Below are 20665 nucleotides of genomic sequence, written 5' to 3' on the forward strand. Positions count from 1 at the left end.
ACGGGTTCGAGTCTGCCTGCCTACCTACCACTTTTTTTTTTTTTTTTTTTGCTCAACACACACCTCTGAACACCATGGCAATGCTGGGCACCCAGGCTAGTAACAATTAACCGACAGCCATTCAAATGTAAGCATGACACACAAAACAACACACAAGCTATCCTATTAATCTATAAATTAGGACAATTCTACAGAAAAGGTTTTTGTTTGAAAAACTCAGGATCGCTTACTATCAAGTAACTTTCTAATATTATTCATAGGTTTACAAGTTTTGTTCATTGTGTAATCATTGTATATATAAAACTCACTATGTCTGTCTGTCTGGCTTTATAGTTTCAAACTCCATCTCTTCCAAAACTAAAAGTTGTAGAGCGGTGCTAGGGCCTCAAATGATTGGATTTTTTTACGGACCGTTCTTTTATGGGTTTTTAGCTACAGTTTTGCTTTCGATTTTGATTCTAGCTAATGGCACCCAAATACTTTTTTTTTTTACTTTTGAAATCACGACTCTATATACACAAAATCTGGACAAATTAAAATATTATATTCAAGCGTATTTTACGATCGTGCTAGCATATTATAAGCAAAGAATTTTATCATAAATATTGCAGGTGACTGTAATAACTATAAAAATCAATATTTAAACACAAATTTTACCTGAGTGAGTAAAATGTTATTTTTGGATTTAGTGCATCCAAATTGTCTAAAAATTAGTCAAAATATTTTCAGCAATTTTTTGCCTGTTGACCAGTGTTATCTTCCTCGAAGATAACATGAAAAACGTCCCCCCCCCTCTCTGTTTTAAAAATGGCTTTTTTGTCTGCTTGACCATGTCTAATTATCCAGAAATATGAATGGCAAAAAGATCAGACAATCTTGATAATCACCAAAAATATATATAAATAAAAAACAATTGATTAAAAAGTTCCGATAGCACTGACCGCCAGTGTTTGCCATCAATTACAATTAAGGATTTATCTCACGTGATTTAAATTAACCAATCAGTTGCAACCATTTAAAAATAGAAAATATTAGAAATAATAATACTAAACAGTGCATATTTATATATTAGCTCTAAGTATTGCCCAACTTAATTTTTTTGTCTTTTTGGTTTATTTTTAATCTACTTTTTAAGATAGAATTAACATAAAAGGGTAGTATTCATCCTGGTGCTACAATGGGTAGCAAAAGCATTTGATATATTAGTTTTTTTTGTATTCCTCCAAAAATATCAAATTAATTTGAATGAAGCTTACACTTAATCTTTAAACAGATATTATTTATCAAAAACATAAAAGGGAAATGAAGATATACTTAGTTTACAAATATTTAAAGATGAAAAATCAAATAACTCGTATGCAAAAGTATTTAACACATTTACTAATATTATATCCTCTCTTCTGCCTTACAGCCTCCAAACGCTTTCCATAACTGCCTACTAGTTTCTTACAAGCACTTGCTGGTAGCTTCAGTCATTCTTCTTCGCAAACTTTCTTCAATTTCTTGATATTTTTGGGATTTTTTGCATGCATCCTTAACTTCAAAAGTTTTCCACAGATTTTCGATGAGATTTGGTTAGGTGGCTTGCTAGACCACTGCAGAACACTAATCTAACTATCCTTAAACCATTTCATAGTTATTTTAGCTTTGTGCTTGAGATTATTGTCTTGCTGCAAGATAGTCATGGCACAATCCTAAATCTGTGGCACTCTTGAACAGATGTGTTGCAAAATCTTTGCGTATTTTGCTGCATTCATTTCCCCTTCTATGATTTCCATTCCTCCAACTCCATTTGTAGAAAAGCAGCCCAAAATCATCAAACTTCTGACACCAAATTTTATGATGGGAATGGTATTAGATTATTTAAATTCTTTGCACTTTTTCCTCCATACACGGATGCGCATGTTTCTTCTGAAAAGCTCAATTTTTTTTCATCTGACCAAATAAGTTCGTTCAGAAGTCATCCGATTCACAATTATATTTATAAACTAATTTCAAACGATCTTAATTCAACAATGGAGTCTTTCATGGTGATTTAGAATACAGGCCTATGATATGATTCAATGATCTCTTGATTGGGTCTTTGCTTACTTCAATACCTGCTTCCTGCAAATCCTAAATTTCTGAATGAGTTAGAAATGATTCTTTCTTCACGTTACAAGCAATGTAAGGAGTAATAACATTTACTTTACGTGGCTGACCACTTGTTAGATGTTTAGTATTACCACTTGTTATTTTCTCCTTTCTCACTACAGCCCTAACTGTACTCACCACCAAATTTAGTTTTGAAGCTATTTTCCTGTACCTTTTTCGATATTTATCCTTTGCATATAATTAGTCAATTCCTTTTTTTTTTTTTCTTTAAGTAATAAAGGGGCCACCTGTGCGGTGTCTGAGAGCTGATATCAATTGACCTTAAGGAGCCGGAACCATGAGGTGCTTTTTAATTGGTTAAAATATTGTAAGATTAAACGACTTCTTCAGAATGAAATTTCTGATTGGTTGAAATATTGTAGGCAAATAAAATGACCGCTTAAGAATGGAATTTGCAAATGGGTAATTTAATATTTTCGTTAATAAATATTTTTCAACTAAGTATATCTTCATTTCTGTTTTATTTTTAGATAATATCTGTTCAATGATTGAGTGTAAATTTCATTCAAATTAAATTGATATTTCTGGAGAAATATGAAAAAACAACTAATGTATCAAATACTTTTGCTACCCACTGTATATTTTTAATCTTTTCTTGGTTAGTGAAAAAGAAATCCTTTTATACAGCAACAATTTTTATTTTTGTCTCAATCCAAAGTGCTCCTTTTTTTGGGGGGGGGGGGATTCTCCTCACATTAAAAGCTAACTTTGCTCTCGATTTAAATCTTAGCTGATTGATAAAAGGCATTTACTTTTTATGATTTCTCGAGTGTTAAATATTTAGTTCTTATTTACTTGTCTCCCCATGATGACGGAGTTAGACACAATTTTTAATGTGAGAGATAAGCCATCTCCATAAAGAGGGCACTCTGGATTGAGACAAAATAAAAGTCGCTGCAGTCTAGAAGGATTTCTCTTTCACTGACAGCTGAAAAATAAGTATAGTATTAGAACAGATACTAAACTTGGTGCTGGTTTATTTGTTTGGTAACCTACAAAATTCCTGCCATGAAAAAGATTGTGATATTATTTTAGCCAATGTAAACCGATAAAATGACCAAAACTTTGTGTACTTTTATGGGTTCGTTTTTTGTATTCATTTAAGAGATTAGAGGGGGGGGGGCAGTTGCAATATTGAACAAAAAAAAAACAATTTAATTTTGATTGTAATTCAACAAAACACAAAAATGCAAACAAGAAGTGAATTTTAAATTTACATTTGATTGTTAAATAAAACTTTATTTTTGACTTCCACTTTCTGTTTAATGGAAATCTTGCCAAGTCTTGTCAGTGTATACCAAGGAAAAGTTCCTTCTGATTAATGTTTAGATAATTTCAGTTTATTTTAAAACTTTACATAAAAACTAGTCTTTGGCTTGAAATACTTCTTTTTCAAAATTATTTTATCTCTATGTATAATAAATTCTCGCAGTTTTTTCCTCTGGATCAAAATACTGTAAGTTTACAACAATAGATGGCACATACAATTTTTTTATGTCTACACTATTAGCCACTATCTTATGTAACTTTAAAACTACATTATATACACATTTAGATGTTATGATAAAATCTTACGTTAGTTCTGAGGAGCGACATGGTCACAATCTAACCATCTTTAGAAGAAGTAGTTGGGTCATTCCATGTCAATTCACCAGGCCATTACACCCACCGACACCGAATTACTTGAAATTTGGCACAAATATTACCCTTCATGAGTTAGGAAAATTTGCCAAATTCTTTGGTCCAAAACTTTACCGTTCAGATTTTAGGGGGGGTGTAAAAATTGCATATTTTGCTTCTAAATTTATGCCGCGAAACGTCACAAAATTTCAGTGTTTTATAAAATTTAAAAGAAAATACTTACATTCAATAATAGTGAAATTTGGTAGGAAGGGCATTTAAGGACTGTAGAATCCGAATATTTAATTATTTTAACCCCATACCTGATAGAAAATAAAATTTTGCTCACCCAAAGGCATGTCCCCCAAATCATAAATTTTTTACCTATGTAGCTTACGGTCAGTCTAGAGAAAATATGTCCTCTTCAATTTTCATCATATTTTTTTTTATAACATCTACTATGACTGCTTAGTTCTCAAAAAAAATTGTGAGGGTTTCTAGCCTACTTTAGAAGATATAGCCCTGTGAAGTTTATCTTTTTTTTTCTATGTACGTGCAGTAATTCAGTGAAAGATTGATAAAGACAATCATCCTAATGCTCCAAAATTCCTCAAATCTTCATATTGTGTTAAGTAATTTCTTAAACTATTCAATAAGATAATCTTTGTTAATTTGAAAAGAAAATAATTTAAATATATTTTGCAGATATTGCATTTTGTATGGTACGGACAGATTGTCTTTAAGTGATAAACATTGACTCACTTCTTTACAAAAACACTTCGAGTTTTTGTAGATAGCATTAAGCATTTTTTTTTTTTTTTTTTTTTTTTTTTTTTTCAAAAAGTTATTTTCATTAAACTAAAACCTTTTTTTTTTTCATTTTGAAGAAATTTATAATAAAATGTATTTTTCAATAGTTTGAAACACTAAGTATGAAGCTACACTAAATTTGTTGAAGACATAAGATCTCTGATAGGTAATAATTGTAATAAATTTAGAATTAGGCCAACCGTGAACTCTGAATGACACTCCTTTGACCCAGACTGGAACATGTCTGTGGCACCTAAAATATTTATTGGTCCTTTTTCATCTAGTATTCAAAGAGAAAGGTGGCATTTTCCAACTTGGATTTTTTACTTGCACACAGAATAATTGAAGTAGTTTTTTTTTTTTTTTTTCAGATAAAGATGAATTGTTCTATTTGTACTGAACTAACAGTTGAAACAAGTACTAATTTATTCCATGATAAACAGTTTGGATTAATTTCAGTGGATCATTTGGATGCAATGGATGTAAAGCTTATTGCCTATAGGACAGGACTTGATAAGGATAAAATACTGACTATCTGTAACCATCACAATCAGACCTTGTTAACTAAGTATGAGTGGCTTGAAAAGAGTTGTTGCAATCCATTTAAAAATCATAAGAAGCAAATTAAAGGCAGTTTGAAAGCAATTTCTTTGAAGTTGGCAGAGAAAGCAAAGGCTAAGTTGTTACTTATTCCAGGCAAGAAACTCTGTCCTAATTGTCAAATACGAATCGGCAAACTTCTTGATGATGGAAAACAAAAGTGTGTATCGGATGAGGAAATACAAGAACTTGATGCAAGTACTTCAATAGAAACAGAAGACAAATATCAGTGAATGTTTCTCTGCTATTGGAATTTCTCCAATGAAAACAAAAGGGCTTCATGACTCTGGAAAGGCTCGTTTAGATAAGAGAAAACTTTGTTCTGCAATCAGTAGGTCATTAAACATTGACTGAGCTGTTATGTGATGAATCTTTAAAATTAAAAAAATGAGATTTTAGGTAAAGCTAAGTGCTTTGATAAAATGATAAAGGTTCTTGCAGCAAAAGTAAAGATTGTGGAATCCACTAAAATGAAAATACAAATCTTGACACTTTCCCCTACCGATTGATCACACAAAAATGTATTTGGTGTTTCAGAACACATTGTACGTAGTGCTTGCAAATTGTGTTTGGAAAGTGGTATTTTAGCTGTGCATGAACAAAAAGAGGCAAATCTTTGCTTGTTGATATTGCACAGTTAGTGCAAGCATTTTATCAAGATGATGAGTACACTCGATTGATGCCAGGAAGGAAAGACTGTTAGTATTAAACGTAATTTACATCAGCAGAAGAGACTCATATTGATTGTGCAACCTAAATGAGCTCTTCAGAGCATTCAAGGAACAGAACCCGAAAGTATCTTAAGGGTTTTCAAAATTTTGTAGTCTTAGACCAAAATGGTGTGTCCTTGCTGGTAGTGCAGGTACACATGCTTATGTGTATGCACTATCCACCAAAACATCAAACTATTAGTGAAACCACTAAATGTACTGTATCAGGATCTCTGAAATATATTGTCTGCAATACAAGTAATAGACAGTGTATGATTTATAGGTGCCCAAATTGTCCTAAATCATCACAATTGCTGGAAAAATTTCTTTACGACACCCTTGAAGAATGTATTGGTAATGAAAACTATTGGGTTCTCCCAATGAACAACAAGTGACAGATCAACTTTAATAATTCACAAGGAATCCTGTCAAGCTTTTGTGGATTTAGTTATTTTGCAATTAAATTTGCATCTCATTCCTAAATCACAATCCAGATATTTAAAGCAAAAAAAAAAAAAAAGATATCAGTGATAGCGAAGTTTTATTTCTTGGGGATTTTGCTGAAAATTACAAATTTGTTGTTCAAGATGAGATCCAGAGTTTTCATTGGAGTACCTCTCAATGTACTTTACACCCAGTTGTACTCTATTTTAAGCTTGAAAATACAATGCAAAGTTAATGTTTTTGTATTATATCGAGTGACAATTTCCATGATGTGGCATTTGTTTATATGGTACAGAAAAACATTATCGAGGTGATCAAGGCTAATTTGCCAAATGTGAAAAGTATTGAATATTTTACAGATGGTTGTGGTGCAATCATCAAAAAGATTTTGGACTTGATGCAAAATGTTGCTTTTTTGCAACTCGTCATGGTAAACAACCATGTGATGGCATAGGTGGGACAGTGAAAAGTAGCAAAAGAAAGTCTACGAAGACCAAATTCCAAACAAATCCTTTCCACAGAAACTATGTTTGTATACTGCAAATCTGCGATTGAAGGAATCAAATTCATTTTGATTAAAAAGAAAGTTGAGGAAGCAAGGAGAAGTCTCACTATTAGATTTGAAAATGCATCCACAGTTCCATGGACAAGAAGTTTTCATCAGTTTATTCCACTTGACAAAGATAAGTAGCCATGAAACAATGTGAAGATGAAAACTATGAATTGATATATGACTTCTCTATTGGGGTTGAAGAAAAACCAATGGAATTTGTTGTTTCAGAATATGTTTGTTGCAGGTATCACAGTAACGTTTGGACTGGCATGGTCCTAGAAATTAATATGGAAAATAAGGACTTGCTGATTAAGTTCGTGCATCCAGCTCTTCCATCACATTCATTTTATTGGAAAGAGGATTTTAAGGATATGTTTTGTGCCATTAACAGATATTCTGTGCACTATTGATGTCCCTACAACACCAAATCGTAGAGTTTATCATTTGTCCAAAGTGGATAAATTATCTGTGCAAAAAATTGTGTACAGAACAAAATTTGGTGCACAGCATAGTTTAAAATTTGCATATTATTATTACTTTCTTCTAAATTTTAAAAAAAAGTTTTAGATTAATGAAAATAACTTTTTGAAAACTTGTAAAAAAAAATATAAATAATTTTTAAAGTGATGAAATTGAAAGTATTTCTTATGAATAAAAAAAATGTTTAGTACCAATTACAAATATTCTAAGTTTTAAAAACTCACATGCATTTAAAACAAGAAAATCATTTTTTTTGTTTCGTGAAAATAATGAAATTAATTTTTTTTTTTAATTCAATCAGAAATAATTTTTTTTAAATTAATGTTTAATGCTATCTACAAAAACTCTAAATGTTGATCCTAATGCATGAGTCAATGTTTATCACTTGTTAAAGACAATTTATCCATACCATACAAAATGCAATATCTGCAAAATATATTTAAATTATTTTCTTTTTAAATTAACAAAGATTATCTTATTGAATAGTTTAAGAAATTACTTAACACAATATGAAAATTTGAGGAATTTTGGAGCATTAGGATGATTGTCTTTATAAATCTTTCACTGAATTACTGCGCGTACATAGAAAAAAAAAGATAAACTTCACAGGGCCATATCTTCTAAAGTAAGCTAGAAACTCTCACAATTTTTTTTTGAGAACTTAAGCAGTCATAGTAGATGCTATAAAAAAAAATATGAAAATTGAAGAGGATATATTTTCTCTAGACTGACCGTAAGCTACATAGGTAAAAAATTTATGATTTGGGGGACATGCCTTTGGGTGAGCAAAATTTTATTTTCTATCAGGTATGGGGTTAAAATAATTAAATATTCAGATTCTACAGTCCTTAAATACCCTTCCTACCAAATTTCAGAAATATTGAATGTATGGAAGTATTTTTTTTTTTTTTTTAATTGTATAAAACACTGAAATTTTGTGACGTTTCACGGCATAAATTTAGAAGCGAAATATGCAAATTTTACACCTCCCGTAAAATCTGAACGGTAAAGTTTTGGACTAAATAATTTGGCAAATTTTCCTAACTCATGAAGGGTAATATTTGTGCTAAATTTCAAGTAATTCGGTGTTGGTGGGTGCAGATTTCAACTTTTTGCTAGTGTTTTGACATGGAATGACCCAGTTCCTATTTTTCTCTCTACTTATTCTGTACTTCCATCGCTCTCATTTTACACTTGTACCATTTCTACATATTTCTACTCTGCTGGGTTATAACCGCTCTTAACTGGTTATTTGGCACTTATACATGCCATAACTTTTACACATTCCTACTTATAGGTAATAATTTCTCCCTTACTAAAATCCGGTATAGCTGATTGGCTGCTTGGTAAACATTCTCATATTCTAATATTCGCATCTTCCACCATTAAACGAATGGTTCAATACTTATAAACACACCGCCATTTTTTTACATATCCATTCGTTTCTTTCCAAACCGTTTGCTCTAGATTTATTATATTTACATTAGCTACATTAACTTTACATTTCTGGATTTTTCCATTATCATTGATAATGCTCTTATATTTATTCATCTAAGGACACCTGAGACAATACACAGCTATGTGAACCAGCTTCTTCTTACACTCCTGTCTCTGTTATTTCTACATATTTCTATTTATTTATCAAGTTATTTATTAGTTAGAACACAGAACACAACGATTGTTTATTTCCCTTTTCTTAATTATAATATTTCATTTACTACATTGCTTTACCAACCACTTTCATTGTAGCATAAATGACAAGGCATTTCCCCAACCAGTGAGCAAAATACCAAGGAAGGAGGGAGAGACAAATAGAAAAAGAGAAATCAGCCATGTTACACTTTTATTTGGGTTACTAATTTATAAGGGTGACTTTGAAGCCCAGTAAAGTGACACGTTTACCATGACCAATTCGATAGAAGTGTTTACTTTTTCTTCGCCTTACTCGGCATTCCGCATTCGAGCCTTGGTACTGCCGGTAACTTATTTTGTATTTTTTTCCTTTTTTTGTTTGCTTGACACGGTACTAGATGCTATTTGCACTTTTCCATAGGAGGTTGCTTATCACCAACCACTCCCCCACTCACAAAATAGGGTATTTATTCCAAAAGCCGTTCTTAACATAGGGAGGTTCGTGGTGTCCATTTTGAAAGTCGTTCTAAACGTGAGGAGATTACTAGTGGGGCTACAACAACAGAAGTACTTTAATTTTTTACGCAGGGGTGGCGGGCATACTAACACCAGGCAACACCGGTTAACAGGTCCTGCTAGTTTTTAATAAAATATATTAATAATTTTTTCCATATACATATATAATGTACCAAATAGGTTTCAAATGAGTAAGTAAATCGAAATAATTTTCTTAAGCTAATTTTCCATCCAACTGTAATTCCTTTAGATCTCGCTCCAAGCATGTGAAGTTTACATAGCAAACTGAAAAACTGAAAGTAATTTTTTTTTCAGCACGTTTTATTTTTATAATCTGTAACTGCAGCATAGTGTAATGAAAGGTCAAACAAATTTGTGCTAATGCACACATTTCATATAATTTAGAATGATTTTTTTAAGAAACTGATAACTCAGTGATACTATTGACGCCCCCTCCCCCTCGAGTAAAAAAAAAGAAAAAAAGAGGAAAAAATATAGCAAAAAAGAGGAATTAAGTTTATCAGTAACAACGGAGAGGAAGTTATTCACTAAGATACACAAAGGAAATTGAATAGGATTGTTGTGGTGGATAAAAGACAGGACATTGGTCAATATATTTTAGTTAATTTTAGGAATAACAATGAGTTTTATGAAAGTTTACAACAGTTTTTGGCTTGCAATGAATGACGGCAGTTGCGAGCTTGAGACATCTGAAGGCAGGTCGTAGCTTGGACTAGATCAAGAGAGCTTTAGGAGATTGAGATGAGCTGATATCAGCTAACATATCTGCGATAAAATGTAGATATGGATCTTAGCATGTCAATGGTGTCACACACACACGGTACAACTGATATTTGCAGAATGAGTCTGTGTGGGGGTTTGGGGGTGGGGATTCTTTTTATTGGGGACTCGTGTGTGCCTCCCTTAGCAGTCATCAGTGTGAGAGATGACAACGACAGTCGGATATAAAGGAAAAGAAAATCCTGGAAACAATCAAGCAAGGGTAACATGTGATCTTATCACAACTCTTCCTGTTCCAAATAATTTTAAAAGCTGATTTTATCTTTAACGTTGAAAAGTTGGCACTACATTGTTTTCCCCTCCCTAAAAAAATATCACCCATGGAATTGTTAATAAAATTCACGATCCTTCCTAAAATTCAATTATATCGATTCCTATAACTAAGTTTTGCCAAGAAAATCTAGTTGTCTTCTCTTTTGTTTCTTGTACAAAAAACCTGTTAATATCAATATTTTCATTATAAACTTCCATTACTATTCTTGTCTTACAAATAATTAAACAGAACATTTTTTTATTTGAATAAAATATTTCAAAGTTGTTAGATGTTCTTATATTGTTACTAAAATTGTTTTTTGCCATTTTTTTCCTTCCAGCAATTCCTGAGGATACCAGAACCTGGTTCAGAAGCTCCGTGAGAAAATTCATGTTGAGGTACCTGAAGCCAGTGTAACAGATGAAATTAGTGAAAGAACGGGTAAGTAATTACAAATTTCTTACTTTTAAACTGTATTATAAGTACCTGCATGAAATCATTCATAGTTTTAATGATGGTGAATTTTTGCATTCTAAACTATATTGAGGTTCAGCCTGAGTTTGGTTTCATATTTTACTGCTTGGTATTGCCTATTCTTCATCCCAGCATTTGGAAAATTTCATAATGATAGCTACTTGAAATAAGAAACAAAATTTTTTAAAAGTAATTTTCACTTTATTTGAACGCCCCTTGTTGAGATATATTTTTATGTCTAAAACACAATCTACTACTATGATTATTCTATTTTTTATGTAGAGTAATGCACTGGTTGTATTATAAAGGAGATTATCTTTCTAGGGTTGATACTTTATACAGCAGGTAATTAGATCATCCTCCATAAAACAATAACTCACCATCTGAGAAACCTGTCACTCTGATACTTTATATAGAGGCAACAATAAGACATTATGTATAAAATTATGAAAATTTTCTAACATTTGAAATTCACAACTTTGAATGATATGAGCTGTAGTTGAACAAACTTTGCCATAACTTGTTGAATTACAAAAAGTAAATATTGCACGCTGATAGAAAGGATTTTGTGGCCAGCCCAACAAGTCACATGTAAAAAAAACAAAAAAAAAAAAAACACATAGAATCAGAAGCAATTGACAGACTGAACTATATTTATCACTTCAAGACATTTACATAAAGAAATGTGTGAACTGACAGACCTGGCAACTATACAGAATAAGTAAGAATCGTATGCACTATTGAGATTCTATTTAACATAGAACAGAACAACTATTATGAAAAATTTCTACTGTGGAAAGTGGAAAGAATGAGAATCAATCTAACTTTTTTGTTCATTTATAATACTTAGTAAAATTGCTGGATGCAAGTTGCAGCAGTTCCTACTAAAATATTTGTTGGTGGTACACTTCGGAGATGCAAGTCAGTAGTGCACCTCTTGATTGATACAAGTATACTAGCAGATTAGAACTGCCTGTGTTTTCTTGTAGCATAAATTATCATTCTTCAACTGAAGCAAGAATAAATTGAAATAAATATTCTATTTGATTTATCAAAGAAGACATTTTGTTTTTACCATTTTCTATTTTCTATACAAAATATATCCTTTCTTTTGCAGCTGCTTTTGAGATCAGTATCAATGAGAAATTGGTCTTTTCTCGTCTACAATCATTTACTTATCCGGAAGCTGAGACGGTCAGTAACAAGTGTTTTCTTTAAATTTTCTATATTACTTTTTAAAATAGTTTTCTCTTTTTTGGCTACTTCCTTGGGGGCCCACAAAAGATAATTTTAGACACCATAAATTAAAATGTGAAAAATCAAGACCTACTTGGAATTAAAAAAAAAAAAATTTTGATTAGAATAATTATTTGAAGATTAAATTTATTCTATAAAAGTATATAACACATTTTGTTATCTTGTCTACAACTGTGCAAAATAATAGTATTTGGTTTTGAATTTCTTTAAATTAAAGTATGTTTTCACCATCTTTCAAGTTTGTTTTTTTTTGTTAATTTCTGTAATTGTCACAATTATTTGTTTGATACATTTTGTTAAAATAGTTATTTTCACTGAATTTAGGTGAAAATGGCACCAGTAATAATCACAGAAGGTGATAAATAGGGGAAAAATGGTACAAGTGAAAAATATAGATGAAAATTTCAGTTTATCAAAATCTTGGCTACAAAACATTAAAAAAAGAAATATCTACATTTAAAAGTCTCTCTCGCCAACCTCCAAAATGAAATTCTGTTTGACATTTGAACACACTGAAAAAAACAATTATTTTAGAATTTAGAAGTTTGGGGGGAGGGGGCATATAAATTTTACATAAAACCATCCCTCTTTCTGGGCTATTTTAACATTTTAGGGCAGTTAAAGTTTTTATCATTAATTTTAAGCAAAATCATAAATTGTAATCGCCTTAATTATCACCCCCAGATTTAATGTTAGTAGTAGGAAGGGAGCATGTTTTTTAATGATTTTTAACAATGACATATGTTATATTACATATGTTATATTACAGTTTAACATGACCAAGATTTAAAACCATCAAAATGGGTTACAAATCCTTAAAACACTGTCTGGTCCAAAAGGCCTGCTAAGTTTAGGTCAAATTTATATGCAAAACTGATTTTTTTTTATCTGTTTTTACCATAAAGTTTTCCCTGTTTTTTTATGGAAATCGCTCCAAACAAGGCATTGATGTAAATAGCTAAAAAAAAAAAAAATACTAGTTCAAGATCAAAAACTTGCCAATGATACATGTTAGATGGATAGATTCTGGCTCATAAAACAGCAATTCTTCCCTCTTTGTCATAAACATCACTCAATGAATGTGAAGACTAAAAGTCAAAATAATGATGGCAAGAGTTATGTGGCTGACAAAAGTAAAATACAATACCCACTACTTTTTTTAATTGTTTGCATGTAATCACCTAAAAAATAGAGAATCACATTTTTCTTTTAGGGTAAATTAGCAGAGCTCAAATAATACCTTATTTTCTTTTACAATAAAAAGTTATACTTGCAAATTATGGAAACAAAAAAGAAAACAAATACCAGTGCTGTTCTTACAAAGTACCTGAAAAATGTTTAAAAATAAAATAAGTTTTATCAAGAACAAGAAAATTATTGGTAAGCATAATTATAAAAAAAAAAATAAATCTATAAATTTGAATAAATTAACTTTTACTGATGTCTATGTTTATATTATTTTGGTGGATTTTTTGTTTGGTCACTGTTATCTCCCTCCCCCCAAAAAAGAGATTCTATATTTTTGTAAAGACCTTGAAAAAAAATATATTTAAGAAGAATCTAGAGTGGGAGATTAATTTCACTGCCTTCACCCTTATGGATGTAATGAGTTCACATCTACCATCTACATTCAGCATATTTCTTAGATGGAAGAAAGTCTATTACCTCCACAGTATTGTCATCTAGTACCATCTCTTTGTGGGGACATTATAAATAACTAAATTGATTTGCCCAGAGAATAATAAAGTATTGATAAGAAGCTTATACCATTATGTACAATGAATTGTTGACTTTATCTCTCTCTATATCTCGAGTAAGTTGTATAGCAGCTGTGTCTGGAGTGTCATGATGACATATGGCAGTGAATGCTGAGCCCTCACTCATCTCTCGCCTGATGGCAGTGCAATGATACATGCATGGTTAGATGAATCTGCTATGTGAAATCTGACCAAATCAAACGCATCAAATCAAGATTAGCTCAAAATACTGTATTTGCCCAACTTAGAGATTATCCTTAGGATGAATCGATTAATCTGGTATGGTCATGTGGAATGATCCTCCTGGATTAACTGCTGCAGAAACCTGTCTTTAATCATAGGAAGGTTGGTCTGCCAAGGAAAACTCGAAAAACAAGTGATTGAACAAAAGAGTAGAATGGAATTTAGAGAGAGTTAACCTATTGACCCATGAGAATTGGAGAGTAGGTTTGCATAATATCAGACAATGTCTGACCCCTGAACAAGGTAAAATTGACATTACATGAATAAAAAAAAATATATTTTAATAGTGTTTTCAATTTTTGTCACTTATTTGATATTAATGACTACATCAACTCATTTATACAACATTATTGTTGAAACTAAATTATTTGCAAAATTTTATTTTTTGTTTTCATAAAATATTTCTCCTTAAATAACTGCACATTATTTTTGTTTGGTATGAATGACACAATTGTGTTATTTTTATTGAATTATTGGGAGGAATTTTATTTTCTGATGCAATTGATCCATTCGAAAGAGTGATCACATGAATATTATAATTGATGCTTTCATAACCATGACAAGTAATTTTTGCTAGACATGAAAAGCAAGAAATCAGGAATTTCCTTTTGACCAAACCTATATTTTAAACTCAACCAAACAGCTTGAATGATGAGCTAATTTGGTTCAAGTTTTAGTAAGAGTTCAATTTTAGTGAGAATAAAAAAAACTTTAATCTGGATTGGAAAGAATAAGTATACAGAAAGTGAAAGCTAAGTAACAGTTTTTAAGCAAGTAAATTTCATCTGCATTGGAAATAGTCTAAATGTCACATGCACTTCAACTCCTGAAACAAAGATAACATGGAACTAGATAACATGGAAAATTTTGTGTACTTCTTTTTGATACAAAGATCCCAAATTTTCTGTATTGATGAAAAAAAAAAAAAGGATATGTATTTATTTACATGCTATGATCATATGTACATGCATAACATTTTTTCATGATTTGGTTTCTTTTTTAGATTGTTGCATTATTGCATGATGTCCAGGAAGGTAAAGAAATTCCTGTCATCCAACCTGCCGAATCTTCATGTGTGATTATTTAAAAGAAACATATTCATCGTTTTTGCTATAATGCTGGCCTTTTTGCCTGTAAGAATTATCTTTGAAATCATCTGTCTGAAAAGGAGGCTTTCTGTTATTTTTTTAAGTTTTTTTTTTTATTTACAATGACAATTTTTGATGGATTGTTGGAGATTAAAACTTCTGTTTTGAACCTTTTTGCATCTTGTGTTGCTCCTTAAAAATAAGGAGGATTTAAATGTAAATGTGTTTCTGTTGACATTTTTTAAACTTTTTAATCCAGGGAAATCACAAAATCTATCAAAGTATAATAAGAATTTATTCAGTTTTTGTCCAGAATTCACTGTATATTGAAAAATAAATAAAAATCTGTATGATGTATGCATTAATGATGGAAAAAAAATACCATATTCCAAAAATCACATAAATTGAGCAAGTAGTTTTATTTTTAAATTAAAAAATAAAATTTTATTCATATTTAAGGAGCAACTGTTTTGCCCCTCATTTGAAAAACAATCTCAAACAAAGAGAGATAACTCGACAATAATTCAAACTTGCAAGATTTATATTATAATGCCTATGAATTCCCGTAAAAGTGATTTTTACAAAAATAAAATTACGCAATGAATTTGTGATTTTTGGAATATATTTTCATTTTGTCACAAGTACTTATAACATACAGACTTTTATTTTTGTTTTTTAATATAGTAGGAATTCTGGACAAGGACCAATTATTTTAATTGGGATGCAATATAGTCAATTTAAAACAAATTGATATATATTTAATATTGTAATGAAATCCATCTAGTTAGGCACTTCTACTTATTTCTATAAGCCATGAAAGAGTTAATATTTAAATTTCTTTTACTTGTATTAATTTGTACATCTTAACCTTTTTAATGAATAAACTCCATTCTTTAGACTGAATATGTTTTTCAAACAATTTAAAAATCATTTAGAAATGTCAACATTGTATGTATGAAACTGCTAATTTCTAACAATTAACAAATCTTATAATATACTGTTCAGAGATGTGGATGATCTTAGAATGTTTACAACTTTTTGGTATCTTGATTGACAATATGACTACAAATGCTAGCATGACATATTTTCTCTATTTATTTCCTATAAATTTTAAAGCCACAATGAAACTATGTTTTTAAAATAAATCTTTTCCAGTGCAGTTTGAGAGGAAAAGTTTTCCCCAAAATTGCATTAGGAAAAATTAATTTTAAAACAATACATCTTTTGTAATTTTTCATTTATAAAAATTTAGCCTTTTTGATCAAAAATGAATTAACTTTTTTTTCTTTTTTTTTTTTAAATTTAATTTTTGCTTTAATTAGGATAATTTTAGATTTCACAATGCACCTTGTTTAATTTAGACTGAGATTGTAATCTGATAAGAATACAAAATTATAGTAAAGTTACTAAAATGTTTATTTGCTTACAGAAAAGGGGAAGTAACTCACAAAAAATTCAATTCAAAACTGGAGACTTGGAACACCCACTTTTATATTAATGCTTCAATAAATATATCTAGTAGTATCTATAAATATTATCCAATTATGAAAATACTTAAGTAATTTGATTTCTTTCAACTCTATTTGCAGATTTGTAAAATTTTCAACAGAATTATTAATCAAAAATTAGCTTTAATAGTATTTAAAAAAAAAAAAAAAACAAACTTTCCTTGATATTTTGAAAAAAAATGAGATTTTATAATAATTTTTCTTCTGAAAAAAAGATTTTTAATTTATTTTTTCTTCTTAAAGAGACAGATGATCATTGCAAGAGAAAAGGTATTTTTGGATTTGTAACTGAAGTTGGAGAACTTTTATCATGAAGGAATTAACCAAAATTATATTGGGTTATTTCTGGAAGTTATTTAATGTACTCTCCCCAGTTAAAAATTTAACCATACTTCACTTTTGTTGGACAAATTATATTTTTATTGTCACAAAAAATAAAAGAATTAAATCAAAACATTTGCAATTATTATTATTTCAAAAAATGTATTTTTGTTTTTTGTTTGCTGCTGAAAATTGCTCTGCATATTAATACCATTGTCATTTTCTATTTCCATTTTTGCTATTCCTACAAATACTGTCAATATTTTGTTCATTTTAGCATTAACGTTCATAGTCATACTGCTAGAAAGTGGAAGCTAAAATTTCTCAACTGAACTGGAAAAACAAATATCAGTATTTCAGTTATGAGCATTAAACAGCAATTGCAACAAAGAATAGAAATGTTTTAAAAGTTAAAACAAGTTTAGTTTATCATTGGGTAGAAATGCCCTTTTTTACCAAAATTGCTCCAGAGAAGGCATGACACCACTTGATGTAAGAAGCTAAAAAAATTTATTACTTCAAGGTCAAAAAACAACGAATGGTAAGTATGAAATAGAAATTCCGATCCAGGAAACAGCAATTCTTTCTTGTTTGTCAGAAACATCGCTCATTGAGTGTGAGGACAAAAGGACACAAAATAAAGGAAGCAAGAGTTACGAGACTGCCAAAATTACACCCAAGATATTTTTATAGTAAAAACAAATTTTTGAATTTTATAAGGTATAGACTCTTTGGTGCTTTTGCATATGACAACCAAGATTTCCTTAAATGTTAGGCAGCTAATGTAAACTGCTGATCAAGTTGATCAGCCAATGAAAAAGTGATAACAAATGCGCTTAGCTAAGAAAAAACGAAACAAACGATTTTTAGTAAATTGGAAGATAAATTTAGTTTTTAATCACAAATTTAATCAAACCCTAGCCCTACCCTTACCATAAAAAAATGTCAACAGTTTTCCTAAAAATTCTTACTTTTCTGGGGGGGGGGGGGAACAAAAAAAATTCAAGTTTTCTTAACAATAAACTGTAAAAACTTACAAAAACACATTTTTCTTTAAAAAAAAAAAAAAACCCAAATATGCTTCGATTTAAAAAAAAAAAAGAAAATTATTCATGAAACTCATGGTAGGTTGTTATATTTTCATTGTAATTAATATCCGATAAAAGTTCTACTCGAACTCACACTTGTCCACAAAACTTATAAATCAGATACAAAAAAATAAGAGAAAAGAATTGCTCTACATTAAATTTTAATTTATAATAAGTAATACATTTTTACAAGGATTGGTTCACACCCATAGTATCAATATGTATGGACTTGGTAAAATCTTAAACTATTGAACTTATAAATTATGGAATATGTATTCTAGGTAATCTCATTTCAGTAACTCCATCTGTTCTCTTCTTAATAATAAACCTTTTTAATGAATTAGTGTTTCCTCACAATCTCATGATACATTAAAGTGTTCACATAATCCAAGGTTCATAAACAGGAAATAGTAATCATATACCAAGTCGATAGTATCTGATATACATTCTGCTGTAATATTTTAGGTAAGAAATGCGAGTTCATCGCTCAAGTAATCTCTCTCTAACTAAATACACTTAAATATTGACTTTTTTTTTTAATCTTATCCATTGGCTTCAAGATATTTCTAGGTCTGCATCTTTTTAACTTACCCTGAGTTTTTGTTGCTACTACATGTGTTTTTGTGTTCAGCTAGTCAGAGAAAGAAGAAAAACAAGATGCCGGCTGCAATATGTATAGATTTACTTCTCTTTCCTCTGTTCATGTTCAGGATTCATTTGATGGTTGCATTACCTATACTCACACAATGTCCTGAGATGCTCACAACATTATTGATGTTCAAATTAAAGTCCTATTGGAGCAAATCCAAAATAGCAATTGTTTATCTTATTTTCCACTAGACGGGGGTCGCCCGGCCTTGCTATTCGTAAAATACACTTAAATATATTTTAATTTATGCAGAGTTCATATTTATTATTACAGATCCAATTCTCTATTGAATATTATATATATATATATATATATATATATATATACTAGCAGGGGTGCCCGGCGTTGCTCGGGTGTTTGGAGGTGTATGCTGTGCAAAAAAACAAAAAAAAATGGTTAATTTTTTAAAACTTTGACCCCTATTATGACCCCTTAAAATTTATAGTTTCGGGCTCAAATCACTTTATTAAGTTAGATCCAGGTTCAAGGAACCTATATCTAAAATTTCAAGTGTCTAGACCCAAAATTGTCGGAGGAGTTTGGTAGAGTTCTTAAAGGTCAAATCGTTGAAATTTGACCCCTTAACAGCCAAATTTCTGGCTGACACCCGTCACATCGATTTTCCCAAATCTCAGTACCCGGTATTTCAAATTTCGAGTCTATAGACTAAAAATTGACAGAGTTATTGCGTAGGGAAATGTACACAGACAGACAGACACACAGACAGACAGACACGTTCACTTTTATAGATATATAGATATATATATATATATATATATATATATAGACATAAACAAAGTGGCTAGAGCACTGTACAAGTGGTGGACGGATGTTTGTTTAAATAGACATTTAGCAAGATTATTTACGGGCCCCGCTCCCGTGGGTCGATCGGTAGAACTAAAAATATATAACAACACCGATTTAAAAAGTAAAAAAAAAAATTATTTGGGTGCCATCAGCTAGAATTGAAACTAAAGCATTTACCACGCCAGCCGTATGTCCTCATTTATCGTGCCAGCAACTACCGTTTGAGTTAACCTGACAAACAGATAAGAAAGGTTTAAAATTAAGCCGCTCCAAGCTCTGAATGAATTAGCAGCAAGTTGAAATGAACATTTTGCATTTCAACTTGCCAACATATTTCTGTACACATTATTCATCCAAACAAAAATTTTACTTGTTATAAACCATACTTGGTATATGATTACTATTTCCTGTCAATGTTATGTGACCAGTAGTTTAAGTGTTTATTGGTGAAATATATCTGTTTTATTTATAGATTAGTGGATTGTGATCTGTATAGACAAGTAGTTAGCTGAAGCATTTATATATAAATTTTGAACGGCCTGAAATCACTAATAAGTCACTATGTACGACATAATCTCATAGACACAACAGTTCGTGTTAGATCACCAAAGTTAAGCAACATTGAGCCTGGTCAGTACTAAAATGAGTAACCATTTGTGTTGGATGTGCTCTCTGCTTATCTTGGCATTGGTTATAGTTATCCTGGACTTCTGGCCACTGGACCCAAGCAGTGCGAATTCAGGAGAGTTGTGGTTGGAGATTGTGCAACCCTTGCCTCACAATTACTCGCACAGCTACCCTTACCCTTGAGACTGAACAGGGGCATTAAAATCCTCAAATTACTACTTTATCAAGTCATGAATCAAAAACTTTTTTAACAAAATTTCTTCCAATTTCAAT

The 20665-nt window shown here is 30.6% G+C and overlaps 1 protein-coding gene and 1 long non-coding RNA gene across 3 annotated transcripts in view; both read left to right on the forward strand.

Annotated features, from left to right (window-relative positions):
- Positions 1 to 17354, forward strand: part of LOC145245993 (uncharacterized) — a 79228-nt gene extending 61874 nt beyond the window's left edge. For both annotated transcript variants that reach the window (XR_013863061.1, XR_013863062.1), the window contains exons 2-4: positions 10914 to 11014; positions 12165 to 12241; positions 15308 to 17354. This is a non-coding gene — a long non-coding RNA (uncharacterized LOC145245993). The remainder of the gene's footprint in view (positions 1 to 10913; positions 11015 to 12164; positions 12242 to 15307) is intronic.
- LOC145245628 (ARL14 effector protein-like) lies at positions 4962 to 5417 on the forward strand. The gene has a single exon (XM_080107194.1). The coding sequence runs from the start codon at positions 4962 to 4964 to the stop codon at positions 5415 to 5417; it is 456 nt and encodes a 151-aa protein (XP_079963320.1).
- Positions 17355 to 20665: the final 3311 nt, after the last annotated feature.

This window comes from Euprymna scolopes, chromosome 23 (assembly GCF_053919585.1).
Source record: "Euprymna scolopes isolate OS-2025 chromosome 23, ASM5391958v1, whole genome shotgun sequence".
Classification (NCBI taxonomy): Eukaryota; Metazoa; Mollusca; class Cephalopoda; order Sepiida; family Sepiolidae; genus Euprymna; species Euprymna scolopes.